At 42.4% G+C, this 19,982-nt stretch overlaps 1 protein-coding gene across 2 annotated transcripts in view; it reads left to right on the forward strand.

The window, feature by feature from the left end:
- Positions 1-3,109: 3,109 nt before the first annotated feature.
- The window catches only part of nsmfb (NMDA receptor synaptonuclear signaling and neuronal migration factor b), a 41,784-nt gene continuing 24,911 nt past the window's right edge, over positions 3,110-19,982 (forward strand). For both annotated transcript variants that reach the window (XM_032516236.1, XM_032516237.1), the window contains exons 1-3: positions 3,110-3,488; positions 16,388-16,449; positions 18,779-19,528. In XM_032516236.1, coding sequence (XP_032372127.1) covers positions 3,418-3,488; positions 16,388-16,449; positions 18,779-19,528 — 883 coding nt within the window. In that variant the 5' untranslated portion in view covers positions 3,110-3,417. The remainder of the gene's footprint in view (positions 3,489-16,387; positions 16,450-18,778; positions 19,529-19,982) is intronic.

The raw sequence follows: 19,982 nt of genomic DNA on the forward strand, positions 1-19,982 counted from the left end.
ATGGGGGTGCATGGTGAAGGAGGGTGTAGAAGTTATAGACTGTCCACTTGCCTTTTCATCTTCAAATATTTCCATAAAGACTCAGATAAACTCAGTACCGCATGTCCAATAAGTCGTCCAAACTAAATGACAAAATATGTTGTTTGTTTTGCAACATGAGCGTTTTTTCTGATCTGAGGAGGTGAGGTTAGATTTAGGCATGTCAACTACGTGGTTCAGGTTGGGAAAAGGTCCTGGCTTGGGTTCAGATAAGGAAACCTTAACCTCAGGGCAGCAGCAACCAATGCTGACCAATGGACCCCACCATGTACTTTGATAAAACATGAAGCAGATTTTTGATTTGCGTTAATTTGACCAATAACAGCTAATATTCAGATGTTAGCTGTAGCTGGCACGGTGTGCTCTCATTCTTTTAACTCTGTACATTTACAGTACAAGTTGGCTTGCAGATCACCTGAAACCATTCAGCGGGGTCCATTTGTACAATTTGTACCATTTGTAAAATGTTCATGTTTTTTTCCCCAAACTTTTTTTTTCTTCACATTTGTCACTTTTTTTGGACATTTTTTCACATTTCTTGTCACTTCTATGGACATTTTTCTCTCTTTTTTACACTTTTTTAAAAGGTTATTTGACCAATTGTTTTTTTCTCCAAATGCTATAAAATTGACAGAAAACACAAAATTCTGTGAAAGTAGTGAACTGATAATTTATTTAACTTGTGAGGAGCGTTGTTGGGAACCATCCACATTACTTTTTTGGAAATTAGTTTGAAAGAAACCCAACTTTCTGATAAAGAAACTTTTTTTGGAAAGGGGTCAAATTTGACCCGAAGCCACCAGGAGGGTTAAATACTGAGCTTGATTGTAGCTGATGTCTGGCAGGTGCGTACGGCGGGAGAGGTGATGGCGAGATTATAGGCAGGTGTGTGCAGTCAGCTGGCTGGTGAAGGCAAGAGGGGAAGAGAGGGGGGGAAGAAACAACAGAGACAGGAGAAACTGAAAGGACACAGTGGAAAAAAAACGAAAGAGGAATACTATATATCACATTCCATTGTATTAGCCATTTCAACCAATGCTGTCATTGTAATCATGAGCATTGTCTCATGGGAAAACAATGCATGTTTTTATAAAAACAGGGCTAGAACTAAAAGAAGTTCAATTAAAGCTATATTCACATGCATTTTTTTTAAATTGTGTCAAGCGGGTACCTTCCCCGGCTGCTGCTACACATTTACCTCCCATGCTTTATCTGAGGAATAAGAGCCTTCTTCATCAGATTCCCAGTCACAGTTTAACCCTTGTGTTGTCCTCGGGTCAAATTGACCTGTTTTATATCAGAAATTTGGATTTCTTTCAACCAAATTGCCCAAAAAATAACATGGATGATTCCATACGACATTCTTCAGGTAAAAATAATTATTACTTTAATTTAATTTTGGGGTGTTTTATTTAATCTTATAGCATTTTTTTTTTATGGTTTCCAAACAGTATTGGGACTAAACTTTGACATCTACCCATCTGAGATCCACTCAACATCCTCTGATCCTAACTATTCAAGTCAAAATAATTCAGAATTTCTGCCTTTTTAACTAAAAAAACGTATGTATAATTTGATATAAATGAGATTTGTTGACCGTGAATTCCAAGAATAAGAATAAAACCTGTTATTAAACCAGCTCAGTTTTTTTTTTTTTTAAGTGCCGAAAGCTGGAAAAAGTGACAAAAAAAAGTCGGAAAAGCACAAAAAAGGACAAGTTCATGGTTAACGGGAAGACAACACAAGGGTTAAGAGATTAGACAGCAGCAGGCCCATCTCATTCCCCACAACTATTCCCCAATGCTTCCAGAGAGCTCACATGATACAGTTCCAGACCCCAACATCAATTGGGGAGAGTTTTGCCTTCCTGTAAATGGGAATGCTGCCTGATGAGCACGGGTGGAGATCAGAATGACGCGATTTCACCAAATGTCAATCAAAAAATGTCAATGTGGGTGGCTGGTGAGACTTTACGTTCAAATGTTATGGTACCATTCTAAAATGCAACACCTGTGAATAATCTACCACTCAGTATAGCTGACATTAACATTAGGAACATTGAAATGCTGCTTACATGTAAATGCATCTGTGGATAAAACTTTTAATTTTGATGCAGTTTTTTCAGATATACTATACCAAATACTCTATATGTGTAATTGTGTAATTTTACTCATTTAATATTCTGAATACAGGGCTTTTACTTGTAGTATTTTTTACATACTGGTACTGTACTTTGACTTAACCCTCATGTTGTCCCATACCACTGTTCTTTTTGATTCCCCAAACTAACATGATTGTTTCCACACAACGCTCTTTGGCAAGTACACATCTCTACTTTCATTAATTTTGGGGTGTCTTATTCAATTTTATAGCCTTCTGGAGAAAGAAATTGAAGTGGTTTTGAAATAGTATTGAGTAAAAGTTGACATATTCCAGTCTGGAATTACCCATCAACATCCATTCCTTTTTTTTTAGTCTAAATAATTCCTAATTTCTGCTTTTCTAACTTAAACATTAGGTGTAATTTCCTATAAATGAGGTTCATTGACTATAAAATCCAACAATAGCTGTAAAAATAAAGTTAATAAGTTGGTGTTACGTAGTGTTAAACGTCCAAAAAATGTCAAGTGTTGAAAACATGGACAAAACATTAAGAAAAGTTAAAACATTTATAAAAAAAGTATCAAGAAAAGTGTTGATTTTCAATTTTGACGAGAAGACAACACAATGGGTTAGGGAAATCACTGAAATACTTCCACTATGTCTTGGAACTAAAGCAGGATGTTGTGTGGCTGCTCCAATTATACAGACAGGACTGGTAATTAAAAAATGATACAATGAACAATAAAATATCATCAAGATCTTTTCTGAGTGTACAGAAGAACATCTCGACCATATGGTATCAAATATAAGACGTGCAATCTTGAGGATTATAACTGTAAAGTAAAATGTGACATGTGCATGTATGAAATATGCCCCCAGCTCTTTGATGCTTGCCAACTGAGGATAAACTGTAAGATTACTTCTGGACTCAAGTGTCCACACCTCCTCGCATCCAATAAACAGCCGTGTAATGAGCCGTGCCGTGCCGTGCCGTGCGGGGCTCAGCAGGCAGCGGGCCTTTTATGGTCACCGTTTCCTTCCTGGAGCTCAGTGGGAGGCAGAGAGCAGAGCAGAGCAGCGCAGTCCGTGCATCAGCGCGCCATCCCCCGGGTCCGTCCTCCAGCAGCGCTGCGCCCTACGCCCCGCCGGACCGCGTGGACCTGCACGGGGGATGAGACCTAGGAGAGCTTTCTAGTTGGATCCGGATGCGTTTCGCTCGGTGCTCAGTCTGTGGAATGGTCTGCGCTTTCTCTCCTGGCTGGTTTCCCCTTCAGCATGGGAACCGCGGTGTCCAAAAGGAAGAATCTGAGGAGCGATGCGATATCTTCCGTGGCGGCAAAAGTTAGGTGAGTGTCCGGGGAATGTGCTGGAGAGGAGCCGGCGATGCTCGGAGAGGAAGATAAGATGCTGTTATTCCCACATGCACAGTCCTGTTTGCGCAATTCCTTTTTAAGTTTCATTTAATCCTATCTCGAATTTGAACTGCTTGTTTTTTTTTCTATTGTGGTGTCTGAGTGATGCTGGATGATGTGTTGACAGGAATCCGCTTGACACTGTTTCCTCTCTCCGAAGATTATTTTAATAACTAAATATGAATTGTGCAAAACATCTCCCTGACGTTGAAGCTGTGGTTGCACACCTTTCATTCGTCTCAAAGATAACCTTTTATAATCTCTTTCTCACCTTTCTTGGAATTAATACGCACTTTACGTTTGGGTTAATTTAGCAATGCATGTGTCCGCATTGTTACCTTAAAATGATTATAGACCTACTTTTAAATGACATTGGCTATTTGGATGAGAAAATGTCACGCTGCAATCAGCTGAAAGCTGAACGCTCTCTAGTCTGACATCTTTGTAAAGTCCACGTTTGTGGTTTGGACTGTGAAAAAAAAAGCTAGACATTTGAAGATGTCACATAGGACTCTGGGAACATCAGATGGATATATTTGAGCTCTACAGATGATTTATCTGGAGACTAATCCATAGCAGAAAGGGCTGTCCCCTAACGATTATTTTTGTCATTGATTAATCGAACGATTGATTTGCATTTTAGGCTATTCTAAAGATTTTTGAATTGAACTTTGGAGAATCAGTATGTTTACCTATGTACTAGACATGAAATTTAAAATCACTATGACATGGATTAATTTCATCACTAGAGGAATATCCAGTAAATAAGATGTGTTTTTAGATCAGTGTGAGGCAAGAAAAACAAGCGTGTGTGTGTGTGTGTGTGTGTGTGTGTGTGTGTGGTAGAGTGAGTGAGAGAGTAACAGTGATTATCATCACTCCTAATTTCCACCGGTTGCGGAATGTCTGCGGATCCGCTCCGGAATGGCGGCGGAGTCATCAGGTTTCCATTTAAGTCAATGTGTGTATTTCCACCGAGCGCGGCACGGCGGCGTCCCAGCTCCGGCGATCCCTAGCCCTCCGGAGCAGATACTCAGATAGTGTGGGACAGGAAAATAAAATAATAGAGTAGATAAAATAGAGCGTGCTCGCGGTGGATCATATCTCCCTCACTACACCTTGAAAACAATAATATAATAATAATATGTATACGTCATTAGTCCTGCAAGGGGAAATTACAATTTACACTCTGTTGTTATGACACACATTACACAGAGGCCTGAAATACACACACATGCTCATGACCTATACATGCTAATAGAGACAGGTCAGTGTGAGTACAGAGTTGTTTCCTATCTACTCCTCTGGAAGGAAACATACTGTTGTTGGTTTTGTGGTTATATTCTACATACATTCCACACAAACACACACACACACACACACACACACACACACACACACACACACACCACACACATATAAAGAAACTCACACGCACTGGCACTGCTATTCTCCAAAAGAGATCAACACACACACCAAAGCACAAGTGCTTATGTCCACGCTTACGCTAGCTGCCCTCTTCCTCTATTCCAATGCGTTGGTGCACATAATGCAAATTGACATATTTTTGTAGTCAATGACATCGATGAATGGTCCCAGCACTAATCATCACTTGCAGCATTTTATCACATTTGATAACTTAAACTTACTTGTTGTACATATCCCTTTACATTTCAAATGTTCTGAGCCACACCGTATATGATTTGTCCTGCTGTTTTATCTATTTCCTTGGCTTCAGTGACGTCCAGCTGGGCTCACTGGACTTTGATAAAATCGAATGACATTTAACTGTGAATGCATGAGTCATGCCATGTAATGTCTTTCTGTCATGGGTGTCAGATCAGGCTGTTCTCGGTCCGAAGGGTGCCGGATGACTAATGATCTGTGGTTGGAGATACGCTTCGTGTCGTTAATTTGCTGACCTCAGAAGCTACAACCCTCTGTCGTGCATACACCTTCCTTCTGATCCTGTGAATGCACATACTGTATGTTTAAGGGCTCAACATATTACTTTTCCATCTACTTCCACAGTCTCCACTACACTTCCTTATGCACACATTCCCCAACTCCATTTGTCTCCGTCTTCCTTTTGCTGTTTATCTGTTTATCACCTTGCTATCCGCCGTCTCCCTGCCTTTTGTCACCTCGCAGGCTTAACTCTCCATAAATCGCAGCCAGCTTCCCAGACACACATGTGGACCGCGGCCAAGGCGACCGCGCTTGTACACATTTCCTGCATTATCAGCGATGTTGAGCCACCCTCCAGTCGACAAGGAGTTTAACGGCTCTCCGTGAACAATAGCACTTCCCCTGAATCCTGTCTGAGCAGAGCCGGGATCAGTGGTGTCTCGATCTGAGTTTATCTGTTGGGCAGCGAATGCACAATGAATGAATGAACATGCAGTCATACACATCTTACCCTATATGTCTTTGGGGGTGAGTGTGAACAGCAATGCATTGGAGGGAGTATACTTAAAATAAGCTGGTTTAGTAGGATCCTCTTGTCGCAGCACTCCTTTTGACCCTGTACCTCACATAGTCTCACTCCGTGAACTGTTTCACTTGAGAACACTGCAGAGATCAGTAGCCAGCACTTGGTAATATAGCTGCAGGTTGACTGCGGATGCAGTGCTCAGGTTTGATTGACACTCTGACGAGCACTTTGGTTTTTTAGCATACTGATGTCTCCTAAAACCTAAAAGAATTTTACATCTAATCTACTGTATATCCACACAGTACCATCTAGACTCCAGAAGATTTCCGTGACGGGAGGGAGAGTGGCCAAGCTAGATTAATGGATCCCATTGCTTCCTTTGACACTGACAATATAGAAAATACATATTCATAAACCTTAATGGACCAGAGCTGCCTTAACGTGAGCTTTCTGGGCGTCGAAGGGTAAGAGGAGAAGCAGTTGGTCAGGTGCCTAAATGATTGGCTAAAGACACCTAAAGGGATATGTTTTCCTGATGTGAAGGACAGAGGGTTGTACGCTGTATACAGTTTGTTAAACCCCTAGAAGCAAATGTGATTTGTGATATTGGCCTATATAAATATTGGACAACTGCCTGCGCTCACTGCCAACATTCCCTTATGTGATGTCAGCGGACGCAGAAAAGCTACTGCTGTTTTTCTCTGAATTTCAGCCTGTAAAACCCATACAATCACATATTTCCTTTCAAATCATAATTTCCATGAAACAGAAGTGCAAACTCAGAACTAAACTCAACCTGCTTGCCACTGTTTAATCGTGTTTGTCCAAATGAAAGCGTGGTGTACTTGTGGTTTTTGGTAGAGAATTCTGTCTGCATTGACTCCTGAACAGCAGGGAGCTCTCTGTCGGGAGAAAGCACTGTTCCCTCGTCGCTGTCATCCCTTTGCTTTGCAAACATGAGTGTGCTGCGTAGTATTCACTGACAATACATTGCAGGCTTTTATCAAGCTAGTTGGGGTTACAATCTTTAAATAATACCCTGGGCTGTTGACAGCATGTGATTCGGTGTTAGCATTTGGAAATTAGTTAGGAATCAAGTGTAAAGCAGGTCTGCCATGCTGCTGTGCATCCCACATTATTGCTCTCTGGCTTAAAAATTGACATTAACCTGAAAATAAACATGGGATTTATAATTTTCAGTGCAGCCAGGCCATCTGGCTATTTCAATTATGTATTTGTTGGCAGAGTTGGGCTCGTTCAGGAGAATGGGATGAAGAAGGATGATGCCAAGGTACAGCTGCATTTTAAAAAGGAAGATTTTAAATCCATTGTGTCTTTTTCATATTGGTCCACTAGTTCTGTTTTACTACAGCTCAGGATTGTGCAAAGGTTAACTGTGTGTTTTTCATTTTTAAGGGGAGTTGAGGCAAAACAATATTCTTTCATGCACTGTGGTTGAAGCACTTAGTGATGGCCCAAAGGTCCTCTCTGTCCCATTTATGACAAATCTTCGTAGAACAGCACACCAAAACCACATGATATAAAAGATTACAACCACTTCAGAGCTACAGTCGCCTTTTAATATTTCACAAATATTTGAGTCACTTTTCAAAGGAATTGCACAGCATAGCAGCTATCAGACATTAATAGATTCCACTTCAGTGAAAATGTGATTTCATGGCCTCTTTCCCACAAGACCGTGTGACCAGCAATGTCTTTACCCCTGCACGGATTAGCTCTAGCCACGGTCCCGTGTGGCAATTAGCACTATGACACCTGTAAAGCATGAACCTGTCATATTCACTGGTGGAAAACCATAACTCAGAATGTAAAGACCAAATATGGCACAATAATTTAAAATTTAGATGATATGTTGTATCGGAAAATGATATCATGGTTTTATTGGTTTTATTACAGTACATCCTTATAATTGGATGCAGAAAATATGCCTAAAGTCTCACTCTGAGCCCCTGAGGTGCAGCAGGGAGGGTATAATAAGTAAAGGTGGCCTAATCAGCCCAGAATGGCCAGGAGTTAGGTTAACTTTACAGATGGGTTCTAATGAGTTCTGACGTTATCTTCCTTCTTTCTTACTCCATCCACTCTCTGCAGTGCACCACAGCAAAACTACCTCCTTCTTGACAGGGACAGTACAGAAACGTAGGTCCTTTACAGTGTTCTTAGGGTCGAATTTAGCAATATTACACAAGAGGGTGTGATTTAACTACATTATGGGCATGACAGTAAAACAGCTAAGACCGAGGCGTCTGAAATCAGATTACACTAGTGCAATATTGAGATTATACAGACAAAGGTTACCAACAAAATAAAATCTATAATCAAGTTATATTGTGGAGAGGATTCTGTTTCTGTGGAAAAAGCAAAGTGAGGATTTTCCTTCCTTGTTTAGTCAGCTAGTTAACTTAAGATAACGTTAGCTTTGTAGCTTTGATTGTTGGAAGACTGCTTTGCTAGCTCAATTTGCTAAATGTAGTTTGTGTCCAGTACGTCTATGAACTTCACATGTATCGGCTATTTTTAACATTGCTCCATGTCAGCGGCACAGCTGATGTGATCCAAACATTTCCAGTAACACTTAACTCGAGAGCGTTGTATAAATACTGTATGTTGGAGGGTTTATATGTGGTCCACTGTGGTTCCTGATTTATTTCATGAATACAAACATTTCAAAAACTGTGTTTTTGATTTAACGTTGTAATGTTGACATGGAAATAGCGAGCTAATATTTTTAGTGATCATGCTTATATGAGCGCTTAAATGTCTAGTTGACCAATCAGATTTCCTGTTGGAATGTACTTGTTTTATAATGCCTCATTTAGTTTTCTCTGGTGTGCTTAGTGTAGTGCACTCTTTATGAGCAGCATTAAAAATTGCATTCCTTATGTGATAGCTGGCAGGAAATGAAGGGAGAGGGATCAAAAACAATACACTACAAATCTTACCAGCTGGACGCACCCTATCCCTTCCCCTAGACCCCCGGGTGCACTGGCTTTCTGATTTCACTGTAAGCAGCTTTGTTGGGTGTGTGAATAAAATAATGAATCCGTAAGTAAAGTCTTCCTGGCCCCTTCTCATGGCCTTTTTGCAAATATAATTTTGTCTAAAAAATGTCTTGTGTCGCTCATCCTGGTGAAGACAAGTCTGTCTGCCTGCTGTCCCTTTATCTCCTCAGTGGGTTGCTGTTGACAAGACAGTTCCTGACAGTGATGCTCGGAGTGGGTGTGAATTGAAGGGATCAACGTTTGAGTAGCACTTACATGGTGCTCATGTCCTGTGTCAGATGTGAATTCCCAGTGTGGACATGGTCACTGATGGTAGAGAGCAGCTCTCAATCTACCAGTCAATGTTTGTTCCTGCCCTCACCTATGGTCATGAACGATGGGTCATGACCAAAAGAACAAGATCCAGGGTACAAGCGTCCAAAATGGGTTTTCTCAAGAGGGGGGCTGGCATCTCCCTTAGAGAGCATGATAAGCTTAGTCATCCGTAAGGAAGTAGTTCTCTATGGAGTAGAGTTGGGGCTCTCTTCCGTGGAAAAGAGCCAGCTGAGATGGTTTCGAGCATCTGGTAAGAATGCCCCCAGGACGCTTCCCTAGAGAGGTGTTCCAGGCAACTGGAAGGAGGACTCAGGGGAAAACCCAGGACTAGGATGGATGGATGGCCAATTGATGAACCCACTATCAGCCTTTGGGGAAATATGTGTAATTACCTTATCTCACGGCCTTGGTTGTTAGTGGACTGTAGTACAGCAAGTGTCTCATAATGAAGTCATCTGTGACACAGACAGTAAACAAAGGACACAGGCCAGACTTGTGCTGTATGAATCTGACGTAGTCGGGTCAATTGTATTCATATAGCCCAATAGAAGCTTTACAATCTGTACAGCATAGAACACCCTGTGTCCTTAGACATATTTACAGATATGGAATGTAAATTAAAATGTAACCACTGAAATCAATTGAATTGTCAGTCGAAGTCAAAGTCATTGACACACCAGCCAGACTTCAAAGAATTAGTGGCAGTAAAGGCAGACTGTGGCTTTGCTTCACATCCACTCATGTTGCCCGTGTCTTGGTTAAAAAGTTTCACTTGAACACACCGCCATGACTACAGTGGAGGATCAACAACAACGTACCTTTTGCACCTTCATGAAAAGGAATCAACTATGATTTTTATTATAAAAAATCTTTAGCATATTCAGTGTTACACACTATGTATGTAGAGTAGTCTGTTGTAAAAAAAAAAGTCATGTTTTTACAATGAAATATATAATATGTATGTTTTAACTGTTCTACATACAGAACAATTCAATTGTATTCATAGTATCAATTCATAACAAGAGTTATCTTGAGACACTTTACAGATAGAGTAGGTCTAGACCACACTCTATAATTTAGAAGGACCCAACAGTTCTAGTAGTTCCCTCCAGAGCAAGCAACAATGCGACAGTGGACTGAGCCCCTGGGTGTGACTCGGCCTGAGCCTCTAGGAATTTGAGTATTATTCTGACTGGGAGGAGCGGCTTCATTTAGACTAACATGTTCTTCATGGCCCAGTCATATTCAGTAAGACAGAATAGATCAATTTGATTATCTGATATCAGATAGTTTACTAGAAGACAGAGATCTAATATTTAATAGTCCACATCTAATTTTCCTATTCTGTTTTATCATTGCAGTGGTAGTTGTAATTCCAATCAGGGTCTTACATATAGCCCTTCTTTTGTTTGCCTTTGATTTTCGATCTGAGTGGGGAGACAGCCACCGTGGTTATTAGACTATGAGTGGGTGACTGACCCAGTGGAAGCACAGCGGAGCGCATAGCACTATTCCTCTGATTATTAATATCAGATTTAAGTTGTCATGGTTTATAGCCAATAATGTACTTTTTTGATATGAGAGCGGCTCTGTCCAAAGTGGAATGAATGCCGTCTTTCCTAATTAGACCAGGCTTTCCCCAGAGCGCACTCCAGCTGTCTACATAGGCCACATCCTTAGCTGGGCACTACCCTGACAACCAGCGGTGGAAGGATGACATGCGGCTGTACATGTCATCGCTGATCAGGTTTGGCAGAGGTCCAGAGAAAACTACTGAGTCCGACATTTCTATATTGCCCGCTCTGGCCCCAGGGACACACACGACCGAGGCCGGCGGAGCGGCCAACCTCACGTTCTGCAGAATAGTGCTCCTAGTAATCAGAGTTGGCTTCTCAGCCGGCGTGTTACTCAGTGGGAAGAAACTGTTAGAAAGGTGAAGATGTCGGCGGCCAGCCGTGTGCGATCCCCAGTTTGAAGCTAGCGCTGCGCTTCTTTTGGACAGTCACCCACTCGCCCGGCTGCTCGGGGTTGTTTGTTTTATATTTACAGTCTCTTTTTATACTTCTCTTTTATCGCTTGCTGCTGCAACATTGTCCATTTCCCTGTGGTGATATTACTGTAATACAGGATTTTGAAGCTTGAATCTTGAACCTAGCTAAACTAACGTCAACTAGCGTTTGAAAACAGCACACATTTTTGCAATGCTAAATAGGTCTTTTAGCTGTCTATATCTCTAATGTTAGCAAAATAACATATTAATCAATTATGCAAATATAACTTTATATCCATCAACACAACTTTGAAATGTATAGCATTGGTGCAACTTGCATTGTGCCATCTTTAGTTATCCAGCATCTTTGGTATCCGCTACTTTGACAAATCCAGCCCTCTAAATCTTCTACAGCAACATCTGCACATGCATCTTCCATAGCTTGGAAAAGATGTATGGGAAGTGGCCCGAATCTAATCAGAGGTCAAAGCTGTCCTTGGACTACTACCCCTCTTCCTCCCACTCCCCTTTTATGCCTCACTCCCTGTGGCCCTTTGATTGCTTAAGCTCTGATTGCTAATTGAAAAATTGAGTGACATGTGAGGAATCAGAGTGGACAGTAGGAATAGTAAGTGTTGCATGTGAACATGAGACTATTTATTAGCATTGTGCCAAATGTAGAGAATTGCCTGGAGTGTTTTAAAAAGTGTGGTTTAGAGCTGCAGTCAGAGTGTATAGCAGGACATGTTGGAATTTAATATAATGGCTGAAGGGGTTTGGGACATGAGTTAGTATCAGTGTTAGTGTGTAAACAGTATAATTCCAAGGCTTTATGTAGAATACAAAAAGAAACGAGACTCAAATGTCACTTCTCTCTAATCACACGTTTATTTTCCTCATGAATATTTCGGGGTTTGACAGCCTCAATGGCCAGAGAGATACTGTTGCTCAATTATGCAACTTAAGATCTCTAGCTTTTAGACAAACGAGATGTAACGTAATGTATAAGTTCAGTTCCATATTTTCCTTTAAAATCGACAGATGGTTTTGGTTCTCCAAGCTTATTCATGTATAAAACCTAATCTCACGCACAAATCTTTTGTTCAATAGTCCAGAGGGCAACGTCGGTTAGATTTAATAACAGCAACTATGTGGGCTATAATGACTCCCTGTTACTGATAGAAGCAGGCAGGTGAGCAGGAAGATGGCTGGCGGTACCCCCTCTTGATCTGACTAATTATGGTCTGTATCACTGATCGCCCCCAGTAAGCGAATGGCACATGGAGGGCACAGCGGGCTCGAAACAAACCTCCATCAGCTGGGCTGCACTTATCTTGCCGTCGTAGGGAAACACAGCCGCACTTTAAGAGAAATAGCTGCTATATCCAATCGTACAATATAATTCTTACATGACATATTTTGGCTGATAGTGTCCCTTATTGAACATCAGTTTTGCCTCGGGGGTGGAAAACCGAACCGGAGGGTCGCTGGTTCAAGTCCACATACGGACCAAAGTGTGGTGGTGGACTGGTAGCTGGAGAGGTCCAGTTAACCTCCTGGGCACTGCCAAGGTGCTCTTGTGCAAGGCACCAAACCCCCAACTGCTCGGGGCTCCTTTCTATGGGCAGCCCCCCCCCCCCCACACACTCTGATATCTCTCCATTTAGTGCATATGTGTGTAATAACAACAGTGTAAATTGTAATTTCCCCTAGTGGGACTAATAAAAGATGCATTAAGAAAGGATAAATTATTAAAGGATACATTAATTAATACATACAAAAGAACATCTGGGACCACCATTCAGAGGTTATCAAGTCATAGAGCATGACATAAGAGGACGCTGGCGCTGCTTCTCCGTTTGCTATTGCCTCTTGTGTTCCTGTTTGCTGTACCCCTACCTCTGGACACCCTCCCTCTACCTCTGGACAGCCACCCTCTACCTCTGGACACCCTCCATCTACCTCTGGACACCCTCCCTCTACCTCTGGACAGCCTCTCTCTACCTCTGGACACCCTCCCTCTACCTCTGGACAGCCTCCCTCTACCTCTGGACAGCCTCCCTCTTCCTCTGGACAGCCTCCTTCTACCTCTGGACAGCCTCCCTCTACCTCTGGACAGCCTCCCTCTACCCCTGGACAGCCTCCCTCTACCTCTGGACAGCCTCCCTCTACCTCTGGACAGCCTCTCTCTACCCCTGGACAGCCTCTCTCTACCTCTGGACAGCCTCTCTCTACCCCTGGACAGCCTCTCCCCGCGGACCACATGCCTAACTAACAGGGACAACCTCTTATCTCTCCAGAACTCCCCTCAGTATCCCCGTTTGAATTTCTCACCTTCAAAATCTTTCCTCCATGACAGTCATCCTCATTTACCAGCCACCTAGACCAAATCCCTCCTTCCTCTCTGATTTTACTGAACTCCTCACACTATGTATGTATGATGTAGGTATGAACACTGTCATTTCCATTTCTATGGATGAAATAAACTAGACTTGACTTGACCCACCAACCAGACAACATCCACTTTTCAATCTCACTACCCATCTATTCCTATGTTCACATTCTACATAATAATGCATTCATTAGGTCTTCAAATGACATAATGTTGTGGCGTGGTCCTAGCTAGTGAATGATTTCTTTAGTGAGTAGCCCTGTAATAAGGCTTGCACTGAATTATCCCTCAATCCTATATTATGGCTCGGCAATAATTCCATAGTACCATTTGTACCATTTACAATTATAGAGCTGTGGAAAGGCTGCAGAAACCATAGCAACTCCATCCCCCACCACACCACTCCTACACACGCACAAGCATACACATGCACACGCCTGTGTGTGCAAACGACACACAACACAAACACACAGACAGAACTACCACCACTGGGCTTAATGTACTAAAGACTGTGTCATGACTTGAAGAAGACATACTTTATTAATTATATATTTCATCAGTTACTGTAGATTTTGGTTAGGAATGTGTATGAGTGAGATATGTGTATGAAAGCAGCATGAAAAAAAATCTCATCAAGTCTTTAAGAGTAAACGAGGACTGAACATACAGTAGTTCAGTCCTTCTTTGTTTGTGTTTTGACTTTCCTTTTCTCTCAGCATAGCAGATGGAATATTTTTTGAAAGTAAGAAGATAGATCAGGAATCAGGAATTTTCTTCCCAGGACCCTCCTCCTCCTCCTCCTCCTCCTCCTCCTCCTCCTCCTCCTCCTCCTCCTCCTCGCAGCATATAGGCCACAGCAACAACACAGCTATTCCCTTTCAACACTGCCCCCAAAGAGTCAAGCATGTGTCCATGTGTGTGGCCTATTTCCCTGCACGATAAAGTCTGTCCGTGTGTGTGTGTGTGTGTGTGTGCGCGCGCGCAGGTAGCAGGAATGTCAGAGTGAGTGGGAGGAGAGTGATTATTTAGGCTTTACTGTTTCTTTTTAGCTGTGTGTGGCATAGATCTTGTATGATGTGTTTATAATGAGGCAGTGGGTCTTTCAGCAGCTGAATCTGTATCTAAATATGAAACAAAATATGACATACTATAGTAGAACAGCTGGTTATTAGTTATCTTGTGTGATCAACACTGAACAGTGAAGAGGCTTGGTGGTCATTATTTAAAGATAAGTTGAACTGAAATTGGATTGCTCGTCAGTCTTTCTAAGGAAATATTCATGAGTCAAATCCCTTGCAACCTGTGTACAAACCCAGTTTACACTTCCTGCAGATATAAAGGACGATTGACCCCATTATGTGCTGAAGGAGGTGTTGAATAAATGGAGCAAAGTCTGAAGGCTGTCGGCCCTTTCAGAGATGGTACATGGGATGAACCTGAAGAGCCGGATGGTGAACCATTGGAAACTGTTAAAGAAAGGGCATTTTCCCTTTAAAGTGGTGTTTTTTAAATGGAGTAAGACGCAGTCCCTACCTAGCCTGTTTGTAACCGGTAGGCCACCAACAACGTGATCTGCACCTGTTCAACTGACTTTACCAGACCGTCTATGACAGTCCTGCTATTATTACAGACGTGTGAACTCACCACGGGCAGTGTCTGTTTGCATGAACAGGGGGAACACTGGAATGGATATTTGCCGTTATTATAAATTAGATAGATAAGATTAGATTTAACTTTATTGTCATTACACATGTACAGGTACAAGGCAACAAAATGCAGTTTTGGGTCTAACCAGAAGTGCAATAGCAGTAAGTGCAGGATGGATATGTAGGCCTACTGAATAAATGTAGAAATTAATACTATTATAAACAGAATTTTACAGATACATTTGTCCTATGAATATAAAATATAGATAACAAGTATTGTGAACAAGATTTACAGATGAATATGTACTATGAATATATATACAGATGGCTATTACTATAAACAGAATTTTTACAGATATATATATATAAGTTAGGCAGTATAACATGAATAGGAAACAGGAAAACGCATGTATGAATCTGCCATCTAGATTCATGTATTAATCAAAAGGGCTTTTGTTTTAGTTCAAAAAGGGTTTGATGCTCCATAAATTTGATATAGTTTTGATTTGTCACACATACAATGAAAGCTGGCTAAAGGCAGCAGCAGTGCTGAGAGCATTAGTCCTCCCATCATGTGTTACATACTAAAAAGAGTCTTGCCACATAGATATTCTGCACAACATGCCAGTGTACAGCATTGATCCAAAATTTCAGCTTTCATAACGTGTATAGGTGCCTGCATTTATTTCTTTCTTTATGGCTTGCACATGTGATGTCCCAGTTTTAGGACCTTAGCTGTGCAGGGGAGGCAAGCTGTAGCTTCAAGCTGTCACTACACTGTATATAAGAACACGCTGTTACAGAGTGTGGAGTCAGCACACTCTTACAGAATGCTGTGGTGGTGCAGTCTAACTGACTGGTAGCAAGTAATGGCAGTCACCTGAAGAAGAAGAGGCCTCGCTGATAAAAAGCTGGGGTAGACTGTTGATGTGGAGAGAATCATGACTCTCTGTGAGTCACTCCTCTGTGATTGACAATAGCAGCTGTGCCGAATGACTTAGGTCTAAATTCTGCACTTGTTTTGTCTCTACAGAGCAGCCAGAGCATTTGGAGAATGCCTGTCCAATACCAATCCAGAGAACTGCAACGGAGCAGGTAGGGGAAACATTAAAATCATTATCTGACAGAACACTGAACACCAACAAGGGACAGCAAAAAAGCCATCCAGTACTCTATTTCTCATGCTTGATGCAGTAGAATGTATTATTTTAAAAATGCAGGTTTATCTGGAGGAAAAACGTAACCCGACATTGCCAGAGCAAATGTGAGATGGTCTTAAACCTCTATGTACATTTTTGATTTCCAAGGGGTGTTATCAGCGACTGCAGACCAACTATTAAATAGACCTACAACCAATCATAGCAATGGAACGTGAGACGTAGCACTGAACAGACGGACAAGTGTTAACCGACTACAGCGAGCAGAGATGAGCTGTGATGGTGTATTATTACAACTCAGTCTCCTAATTAAAATGTAACAGCCTTACAAAATAGCATGGCGAGAAGATGTAAAAAATGTAAGGTTGTTACATTGTTTTGAAGCTGCAGCAACAACCCAGTCTCCTTGATTATCAACATGTTTGTGAAGGGTGAGGGTTGCCATTTAAGAATTTAAAAATTGCACTTGAACGGAAAGTTCCTCAGCTGCAGCCATCTTGGTTGTTATTCAAAAGTGCGTCCAAGCAACCCTCTTTCCTAAACTAGTTTCATCATGGCGGTTTGTTAAGACACCCTCTAAAAAAATGCCCTATGATCGAAGGGTCACGCCAAGTCACTTTGTAATCTAGAAAGACTATTGCCTTCTGTCATTTATAGAGCTTCTAGTCCATCAACACAGAGCCACTCTCAGTATTTCATCAGGAAAAATGGTTATTGCTGTCGATTTTTACTCTGCTGAAGTAGTAGTAGCAGGGACGTTGTCAGTATTCAGCCCGTTCTCATGAACCATATTGACATTGACATTGACAGAGCTACAAAAGGTTAAGCGCCGTTATTTGTGGGTCATAAAACACTTTCAGACCTGGGAGCTTCACAGGGAGAACAAAAGACTTTCACACAGGAAACGCGTGTTAGTGTTTTAGGCCAAACCATGCATTTAAACACAGTTGAAGGTTTAAAAGTAACACAATATGTGTGGTCCTTATATAGACACATTAGTGTGTTGGGAATTGACACAACTTGATATTAACACATCTGTTTTAAGAGAAGGTGACCAGATTTCTCAGACAAAATCCGGGGACATTTTCAGCTCAGAAGCGTATGTGCCTCCAAAACACGTCATGTTTTTATCTGTACAACTTAAAACGGGGGCACTAGACCCAGAGCTGTTCTCATTCCCCCCCCAAAGGTCTGATCCTAGACTCACCCCTGCCGCTACTTCATACTCCACTCCACTACACCTCAGAGGGGAATGTTTTGGTCAGTGTTGTCTTTCTTTCATTCCAATTTTGGGTCTGTCAGTCACAGTAAAAACCGGGGACATTTACGGGGACAGATCCCGCCGGGGACAGGTCACCAAAACCGGGGACTGTCCCCGGAAACCGGGCACGTCTGGTCACCCTATTTTAAGAATGCATGATCTTTTTACTAAACTTAACTAGGTGCCTAAACTTAATTGCCGTCACCGTATGATGCTCACTTTTTGTTGCAAACTTAACTGTAATTTCTGTCGAAGCTACCAGCAGCTCGCATTGCCCTTTACCCGGCTCAAAGTCACATTTTATCTGGTAACTACTACTAACTACCGCTCATATGACAGAGCTCTGTAGCTGGCGACACAGAGCTCTCTTGCTGCTAAACACAACCAGAAACTTACACTCTGTGTCATTGAGCTCTGTAGTCGGTGTCACATGACCAGCCGGCGGTCGCCTAGTTTTCGCAGGATATCATACGTAATAGTTTGCATACATTTTTGTGCTATATCAGACCCATTCATAGAGCATTTTTGCAGCATTAGCACACAGGCTGCATGGGTTAACTTTGCTGTACCACTTTCTGGTGTGACACAGACTCTATAGCCACCCATACATCCAAAGAATCAACCATATCCAAAATAATAAAACTGCAATCTAACTACATAAAATGTCACTGAAACACATCTAAAGGAATTCAGAAGTGTTGGAAAGTAAATATAACAATAATTGGCCTTATTATCTGAAGTTTATTTCAGTTTCACAGCACAGATAGCATGAAGAAAACACTTACTAGCCTGCAGCATTAAAGATTCTTACTTTGTGAGAAGGAGAATATTTTCTTCAATGACCCTGCTCTATCACTCAGCCACCTCTCTGCCTTCCATTTCTCCTTCTCCTGAAAGCTTTGCTGGCTCACAAATGGTTACCATTCTGCTGCCAAAGCAATACACGTGTACAGTACAGATCATATGATTTATTGATACTTTTCTACTTCTTTCCCTCTATCGCCAGATCATCTATTGTCTGACACCTTCCCCAACCAGAACTGCGACCCTCCAGTCGTCATCCACTTGCATAACAACAGCCTGACACCACAGAGCCACTGTTTACCCATATCTAAACCCCAAAAGTCCAGCCAATCCAATCCCTGTGCTCATCTCCAGTCTCAGCCTCAGCTTAACACCCTCCAGGCCACTTTGGGCCCCTCCAAACGTCAACTCTCGGTGGAGCGCAGCCCCTCAATAGAGGACCCGCCAGGTGCCAGGGGCCCAGAGGGGAGCGTGGTGGTGAAGCCGGCCAGGGTGTATACAATCACCAGGGAAGGAGAGATGACCCTTGTGGGTCGTGGCAGCGAGGAGAGCCTGGAGCTGGACGTGCTGAAGCCTCAGTCCCAGGCTCCTGCCTCTGCTCACCACAACCTGTCCTGCACCAGCCAGCCGTCCGCCACAGCTGCCTGCAGTAGCCATCATCATGGTAGCCATCACCGCAGCAACTATCACCAGGCCCACCAACATCACGGAGGCCCGCCGCCATCATCGCAGCCACTCCAGAGCTCCGGGAGCGCCAACAACATCCGGGACTGGGGGATGAGGAGAGGGGGGTCGCGGGACGACTATATCCCAGACTGCGTGGCCTGCATTCGGGCTCCGTGTCAAAGCCAGCGCTCCCTGGACCTGGATACCTCACCGCAGGATGGAAGGAAGCCCCGCAAGAAACTGGAGAGGATGTACAGCGAGGACAGAGCGTCTACTGATGACAGGGGTAAAGACAGATGGATGGGAAGATGGTGCATATGCAGTACATACAAGTATTTATATACATAAATATACATATGCAGAGATTTATAAAAAGGCTAACCTATAGAAATGCAGCCACTTAAAATCATAGAAATAAAAGGGAAAGAAAGGCCATTGGGATCCCAGCCATTTTTATGTGCACTGTTGCCATGGCAATGGACGAACCCCGACATTCAAGACAAAAGGGTAGTGTAGTAATAATATTACGGGGCAGAGAGCCAGCCGCTAAATGAGTCAAATTAAGTTAATGCTTCACCTACACAAAGCACATTACTACCACCAGATGAGTGACGTCTTTCTTCGGCTCCGTCTCTGTCCCCGCTGGTTCCGGAGAGCGTCTCTGGAGCTTCTTAGAGTCCTCCCAGCAGGCTGCGAAACACTTTGCTTGATGTGTTTTGTCAACAGGAGAATTAACATCA

This window comes from Etheostoma spectabile, chromosome 5 (assembly GCF_008692095.1).
Source record: "Etheostoma spectabile isolate EspeVRDwgs_2016 chromosome 5, UIUC_Espe_1.0, whole genome shotgun sequence".
Taxonomy (NCBI): domain Eukaryota; kingdom Metazoa; phylum Chordata; class Actinopteri; order Perciformes; family Percidae; genus Etheostoma; species Etheostoma spectabile.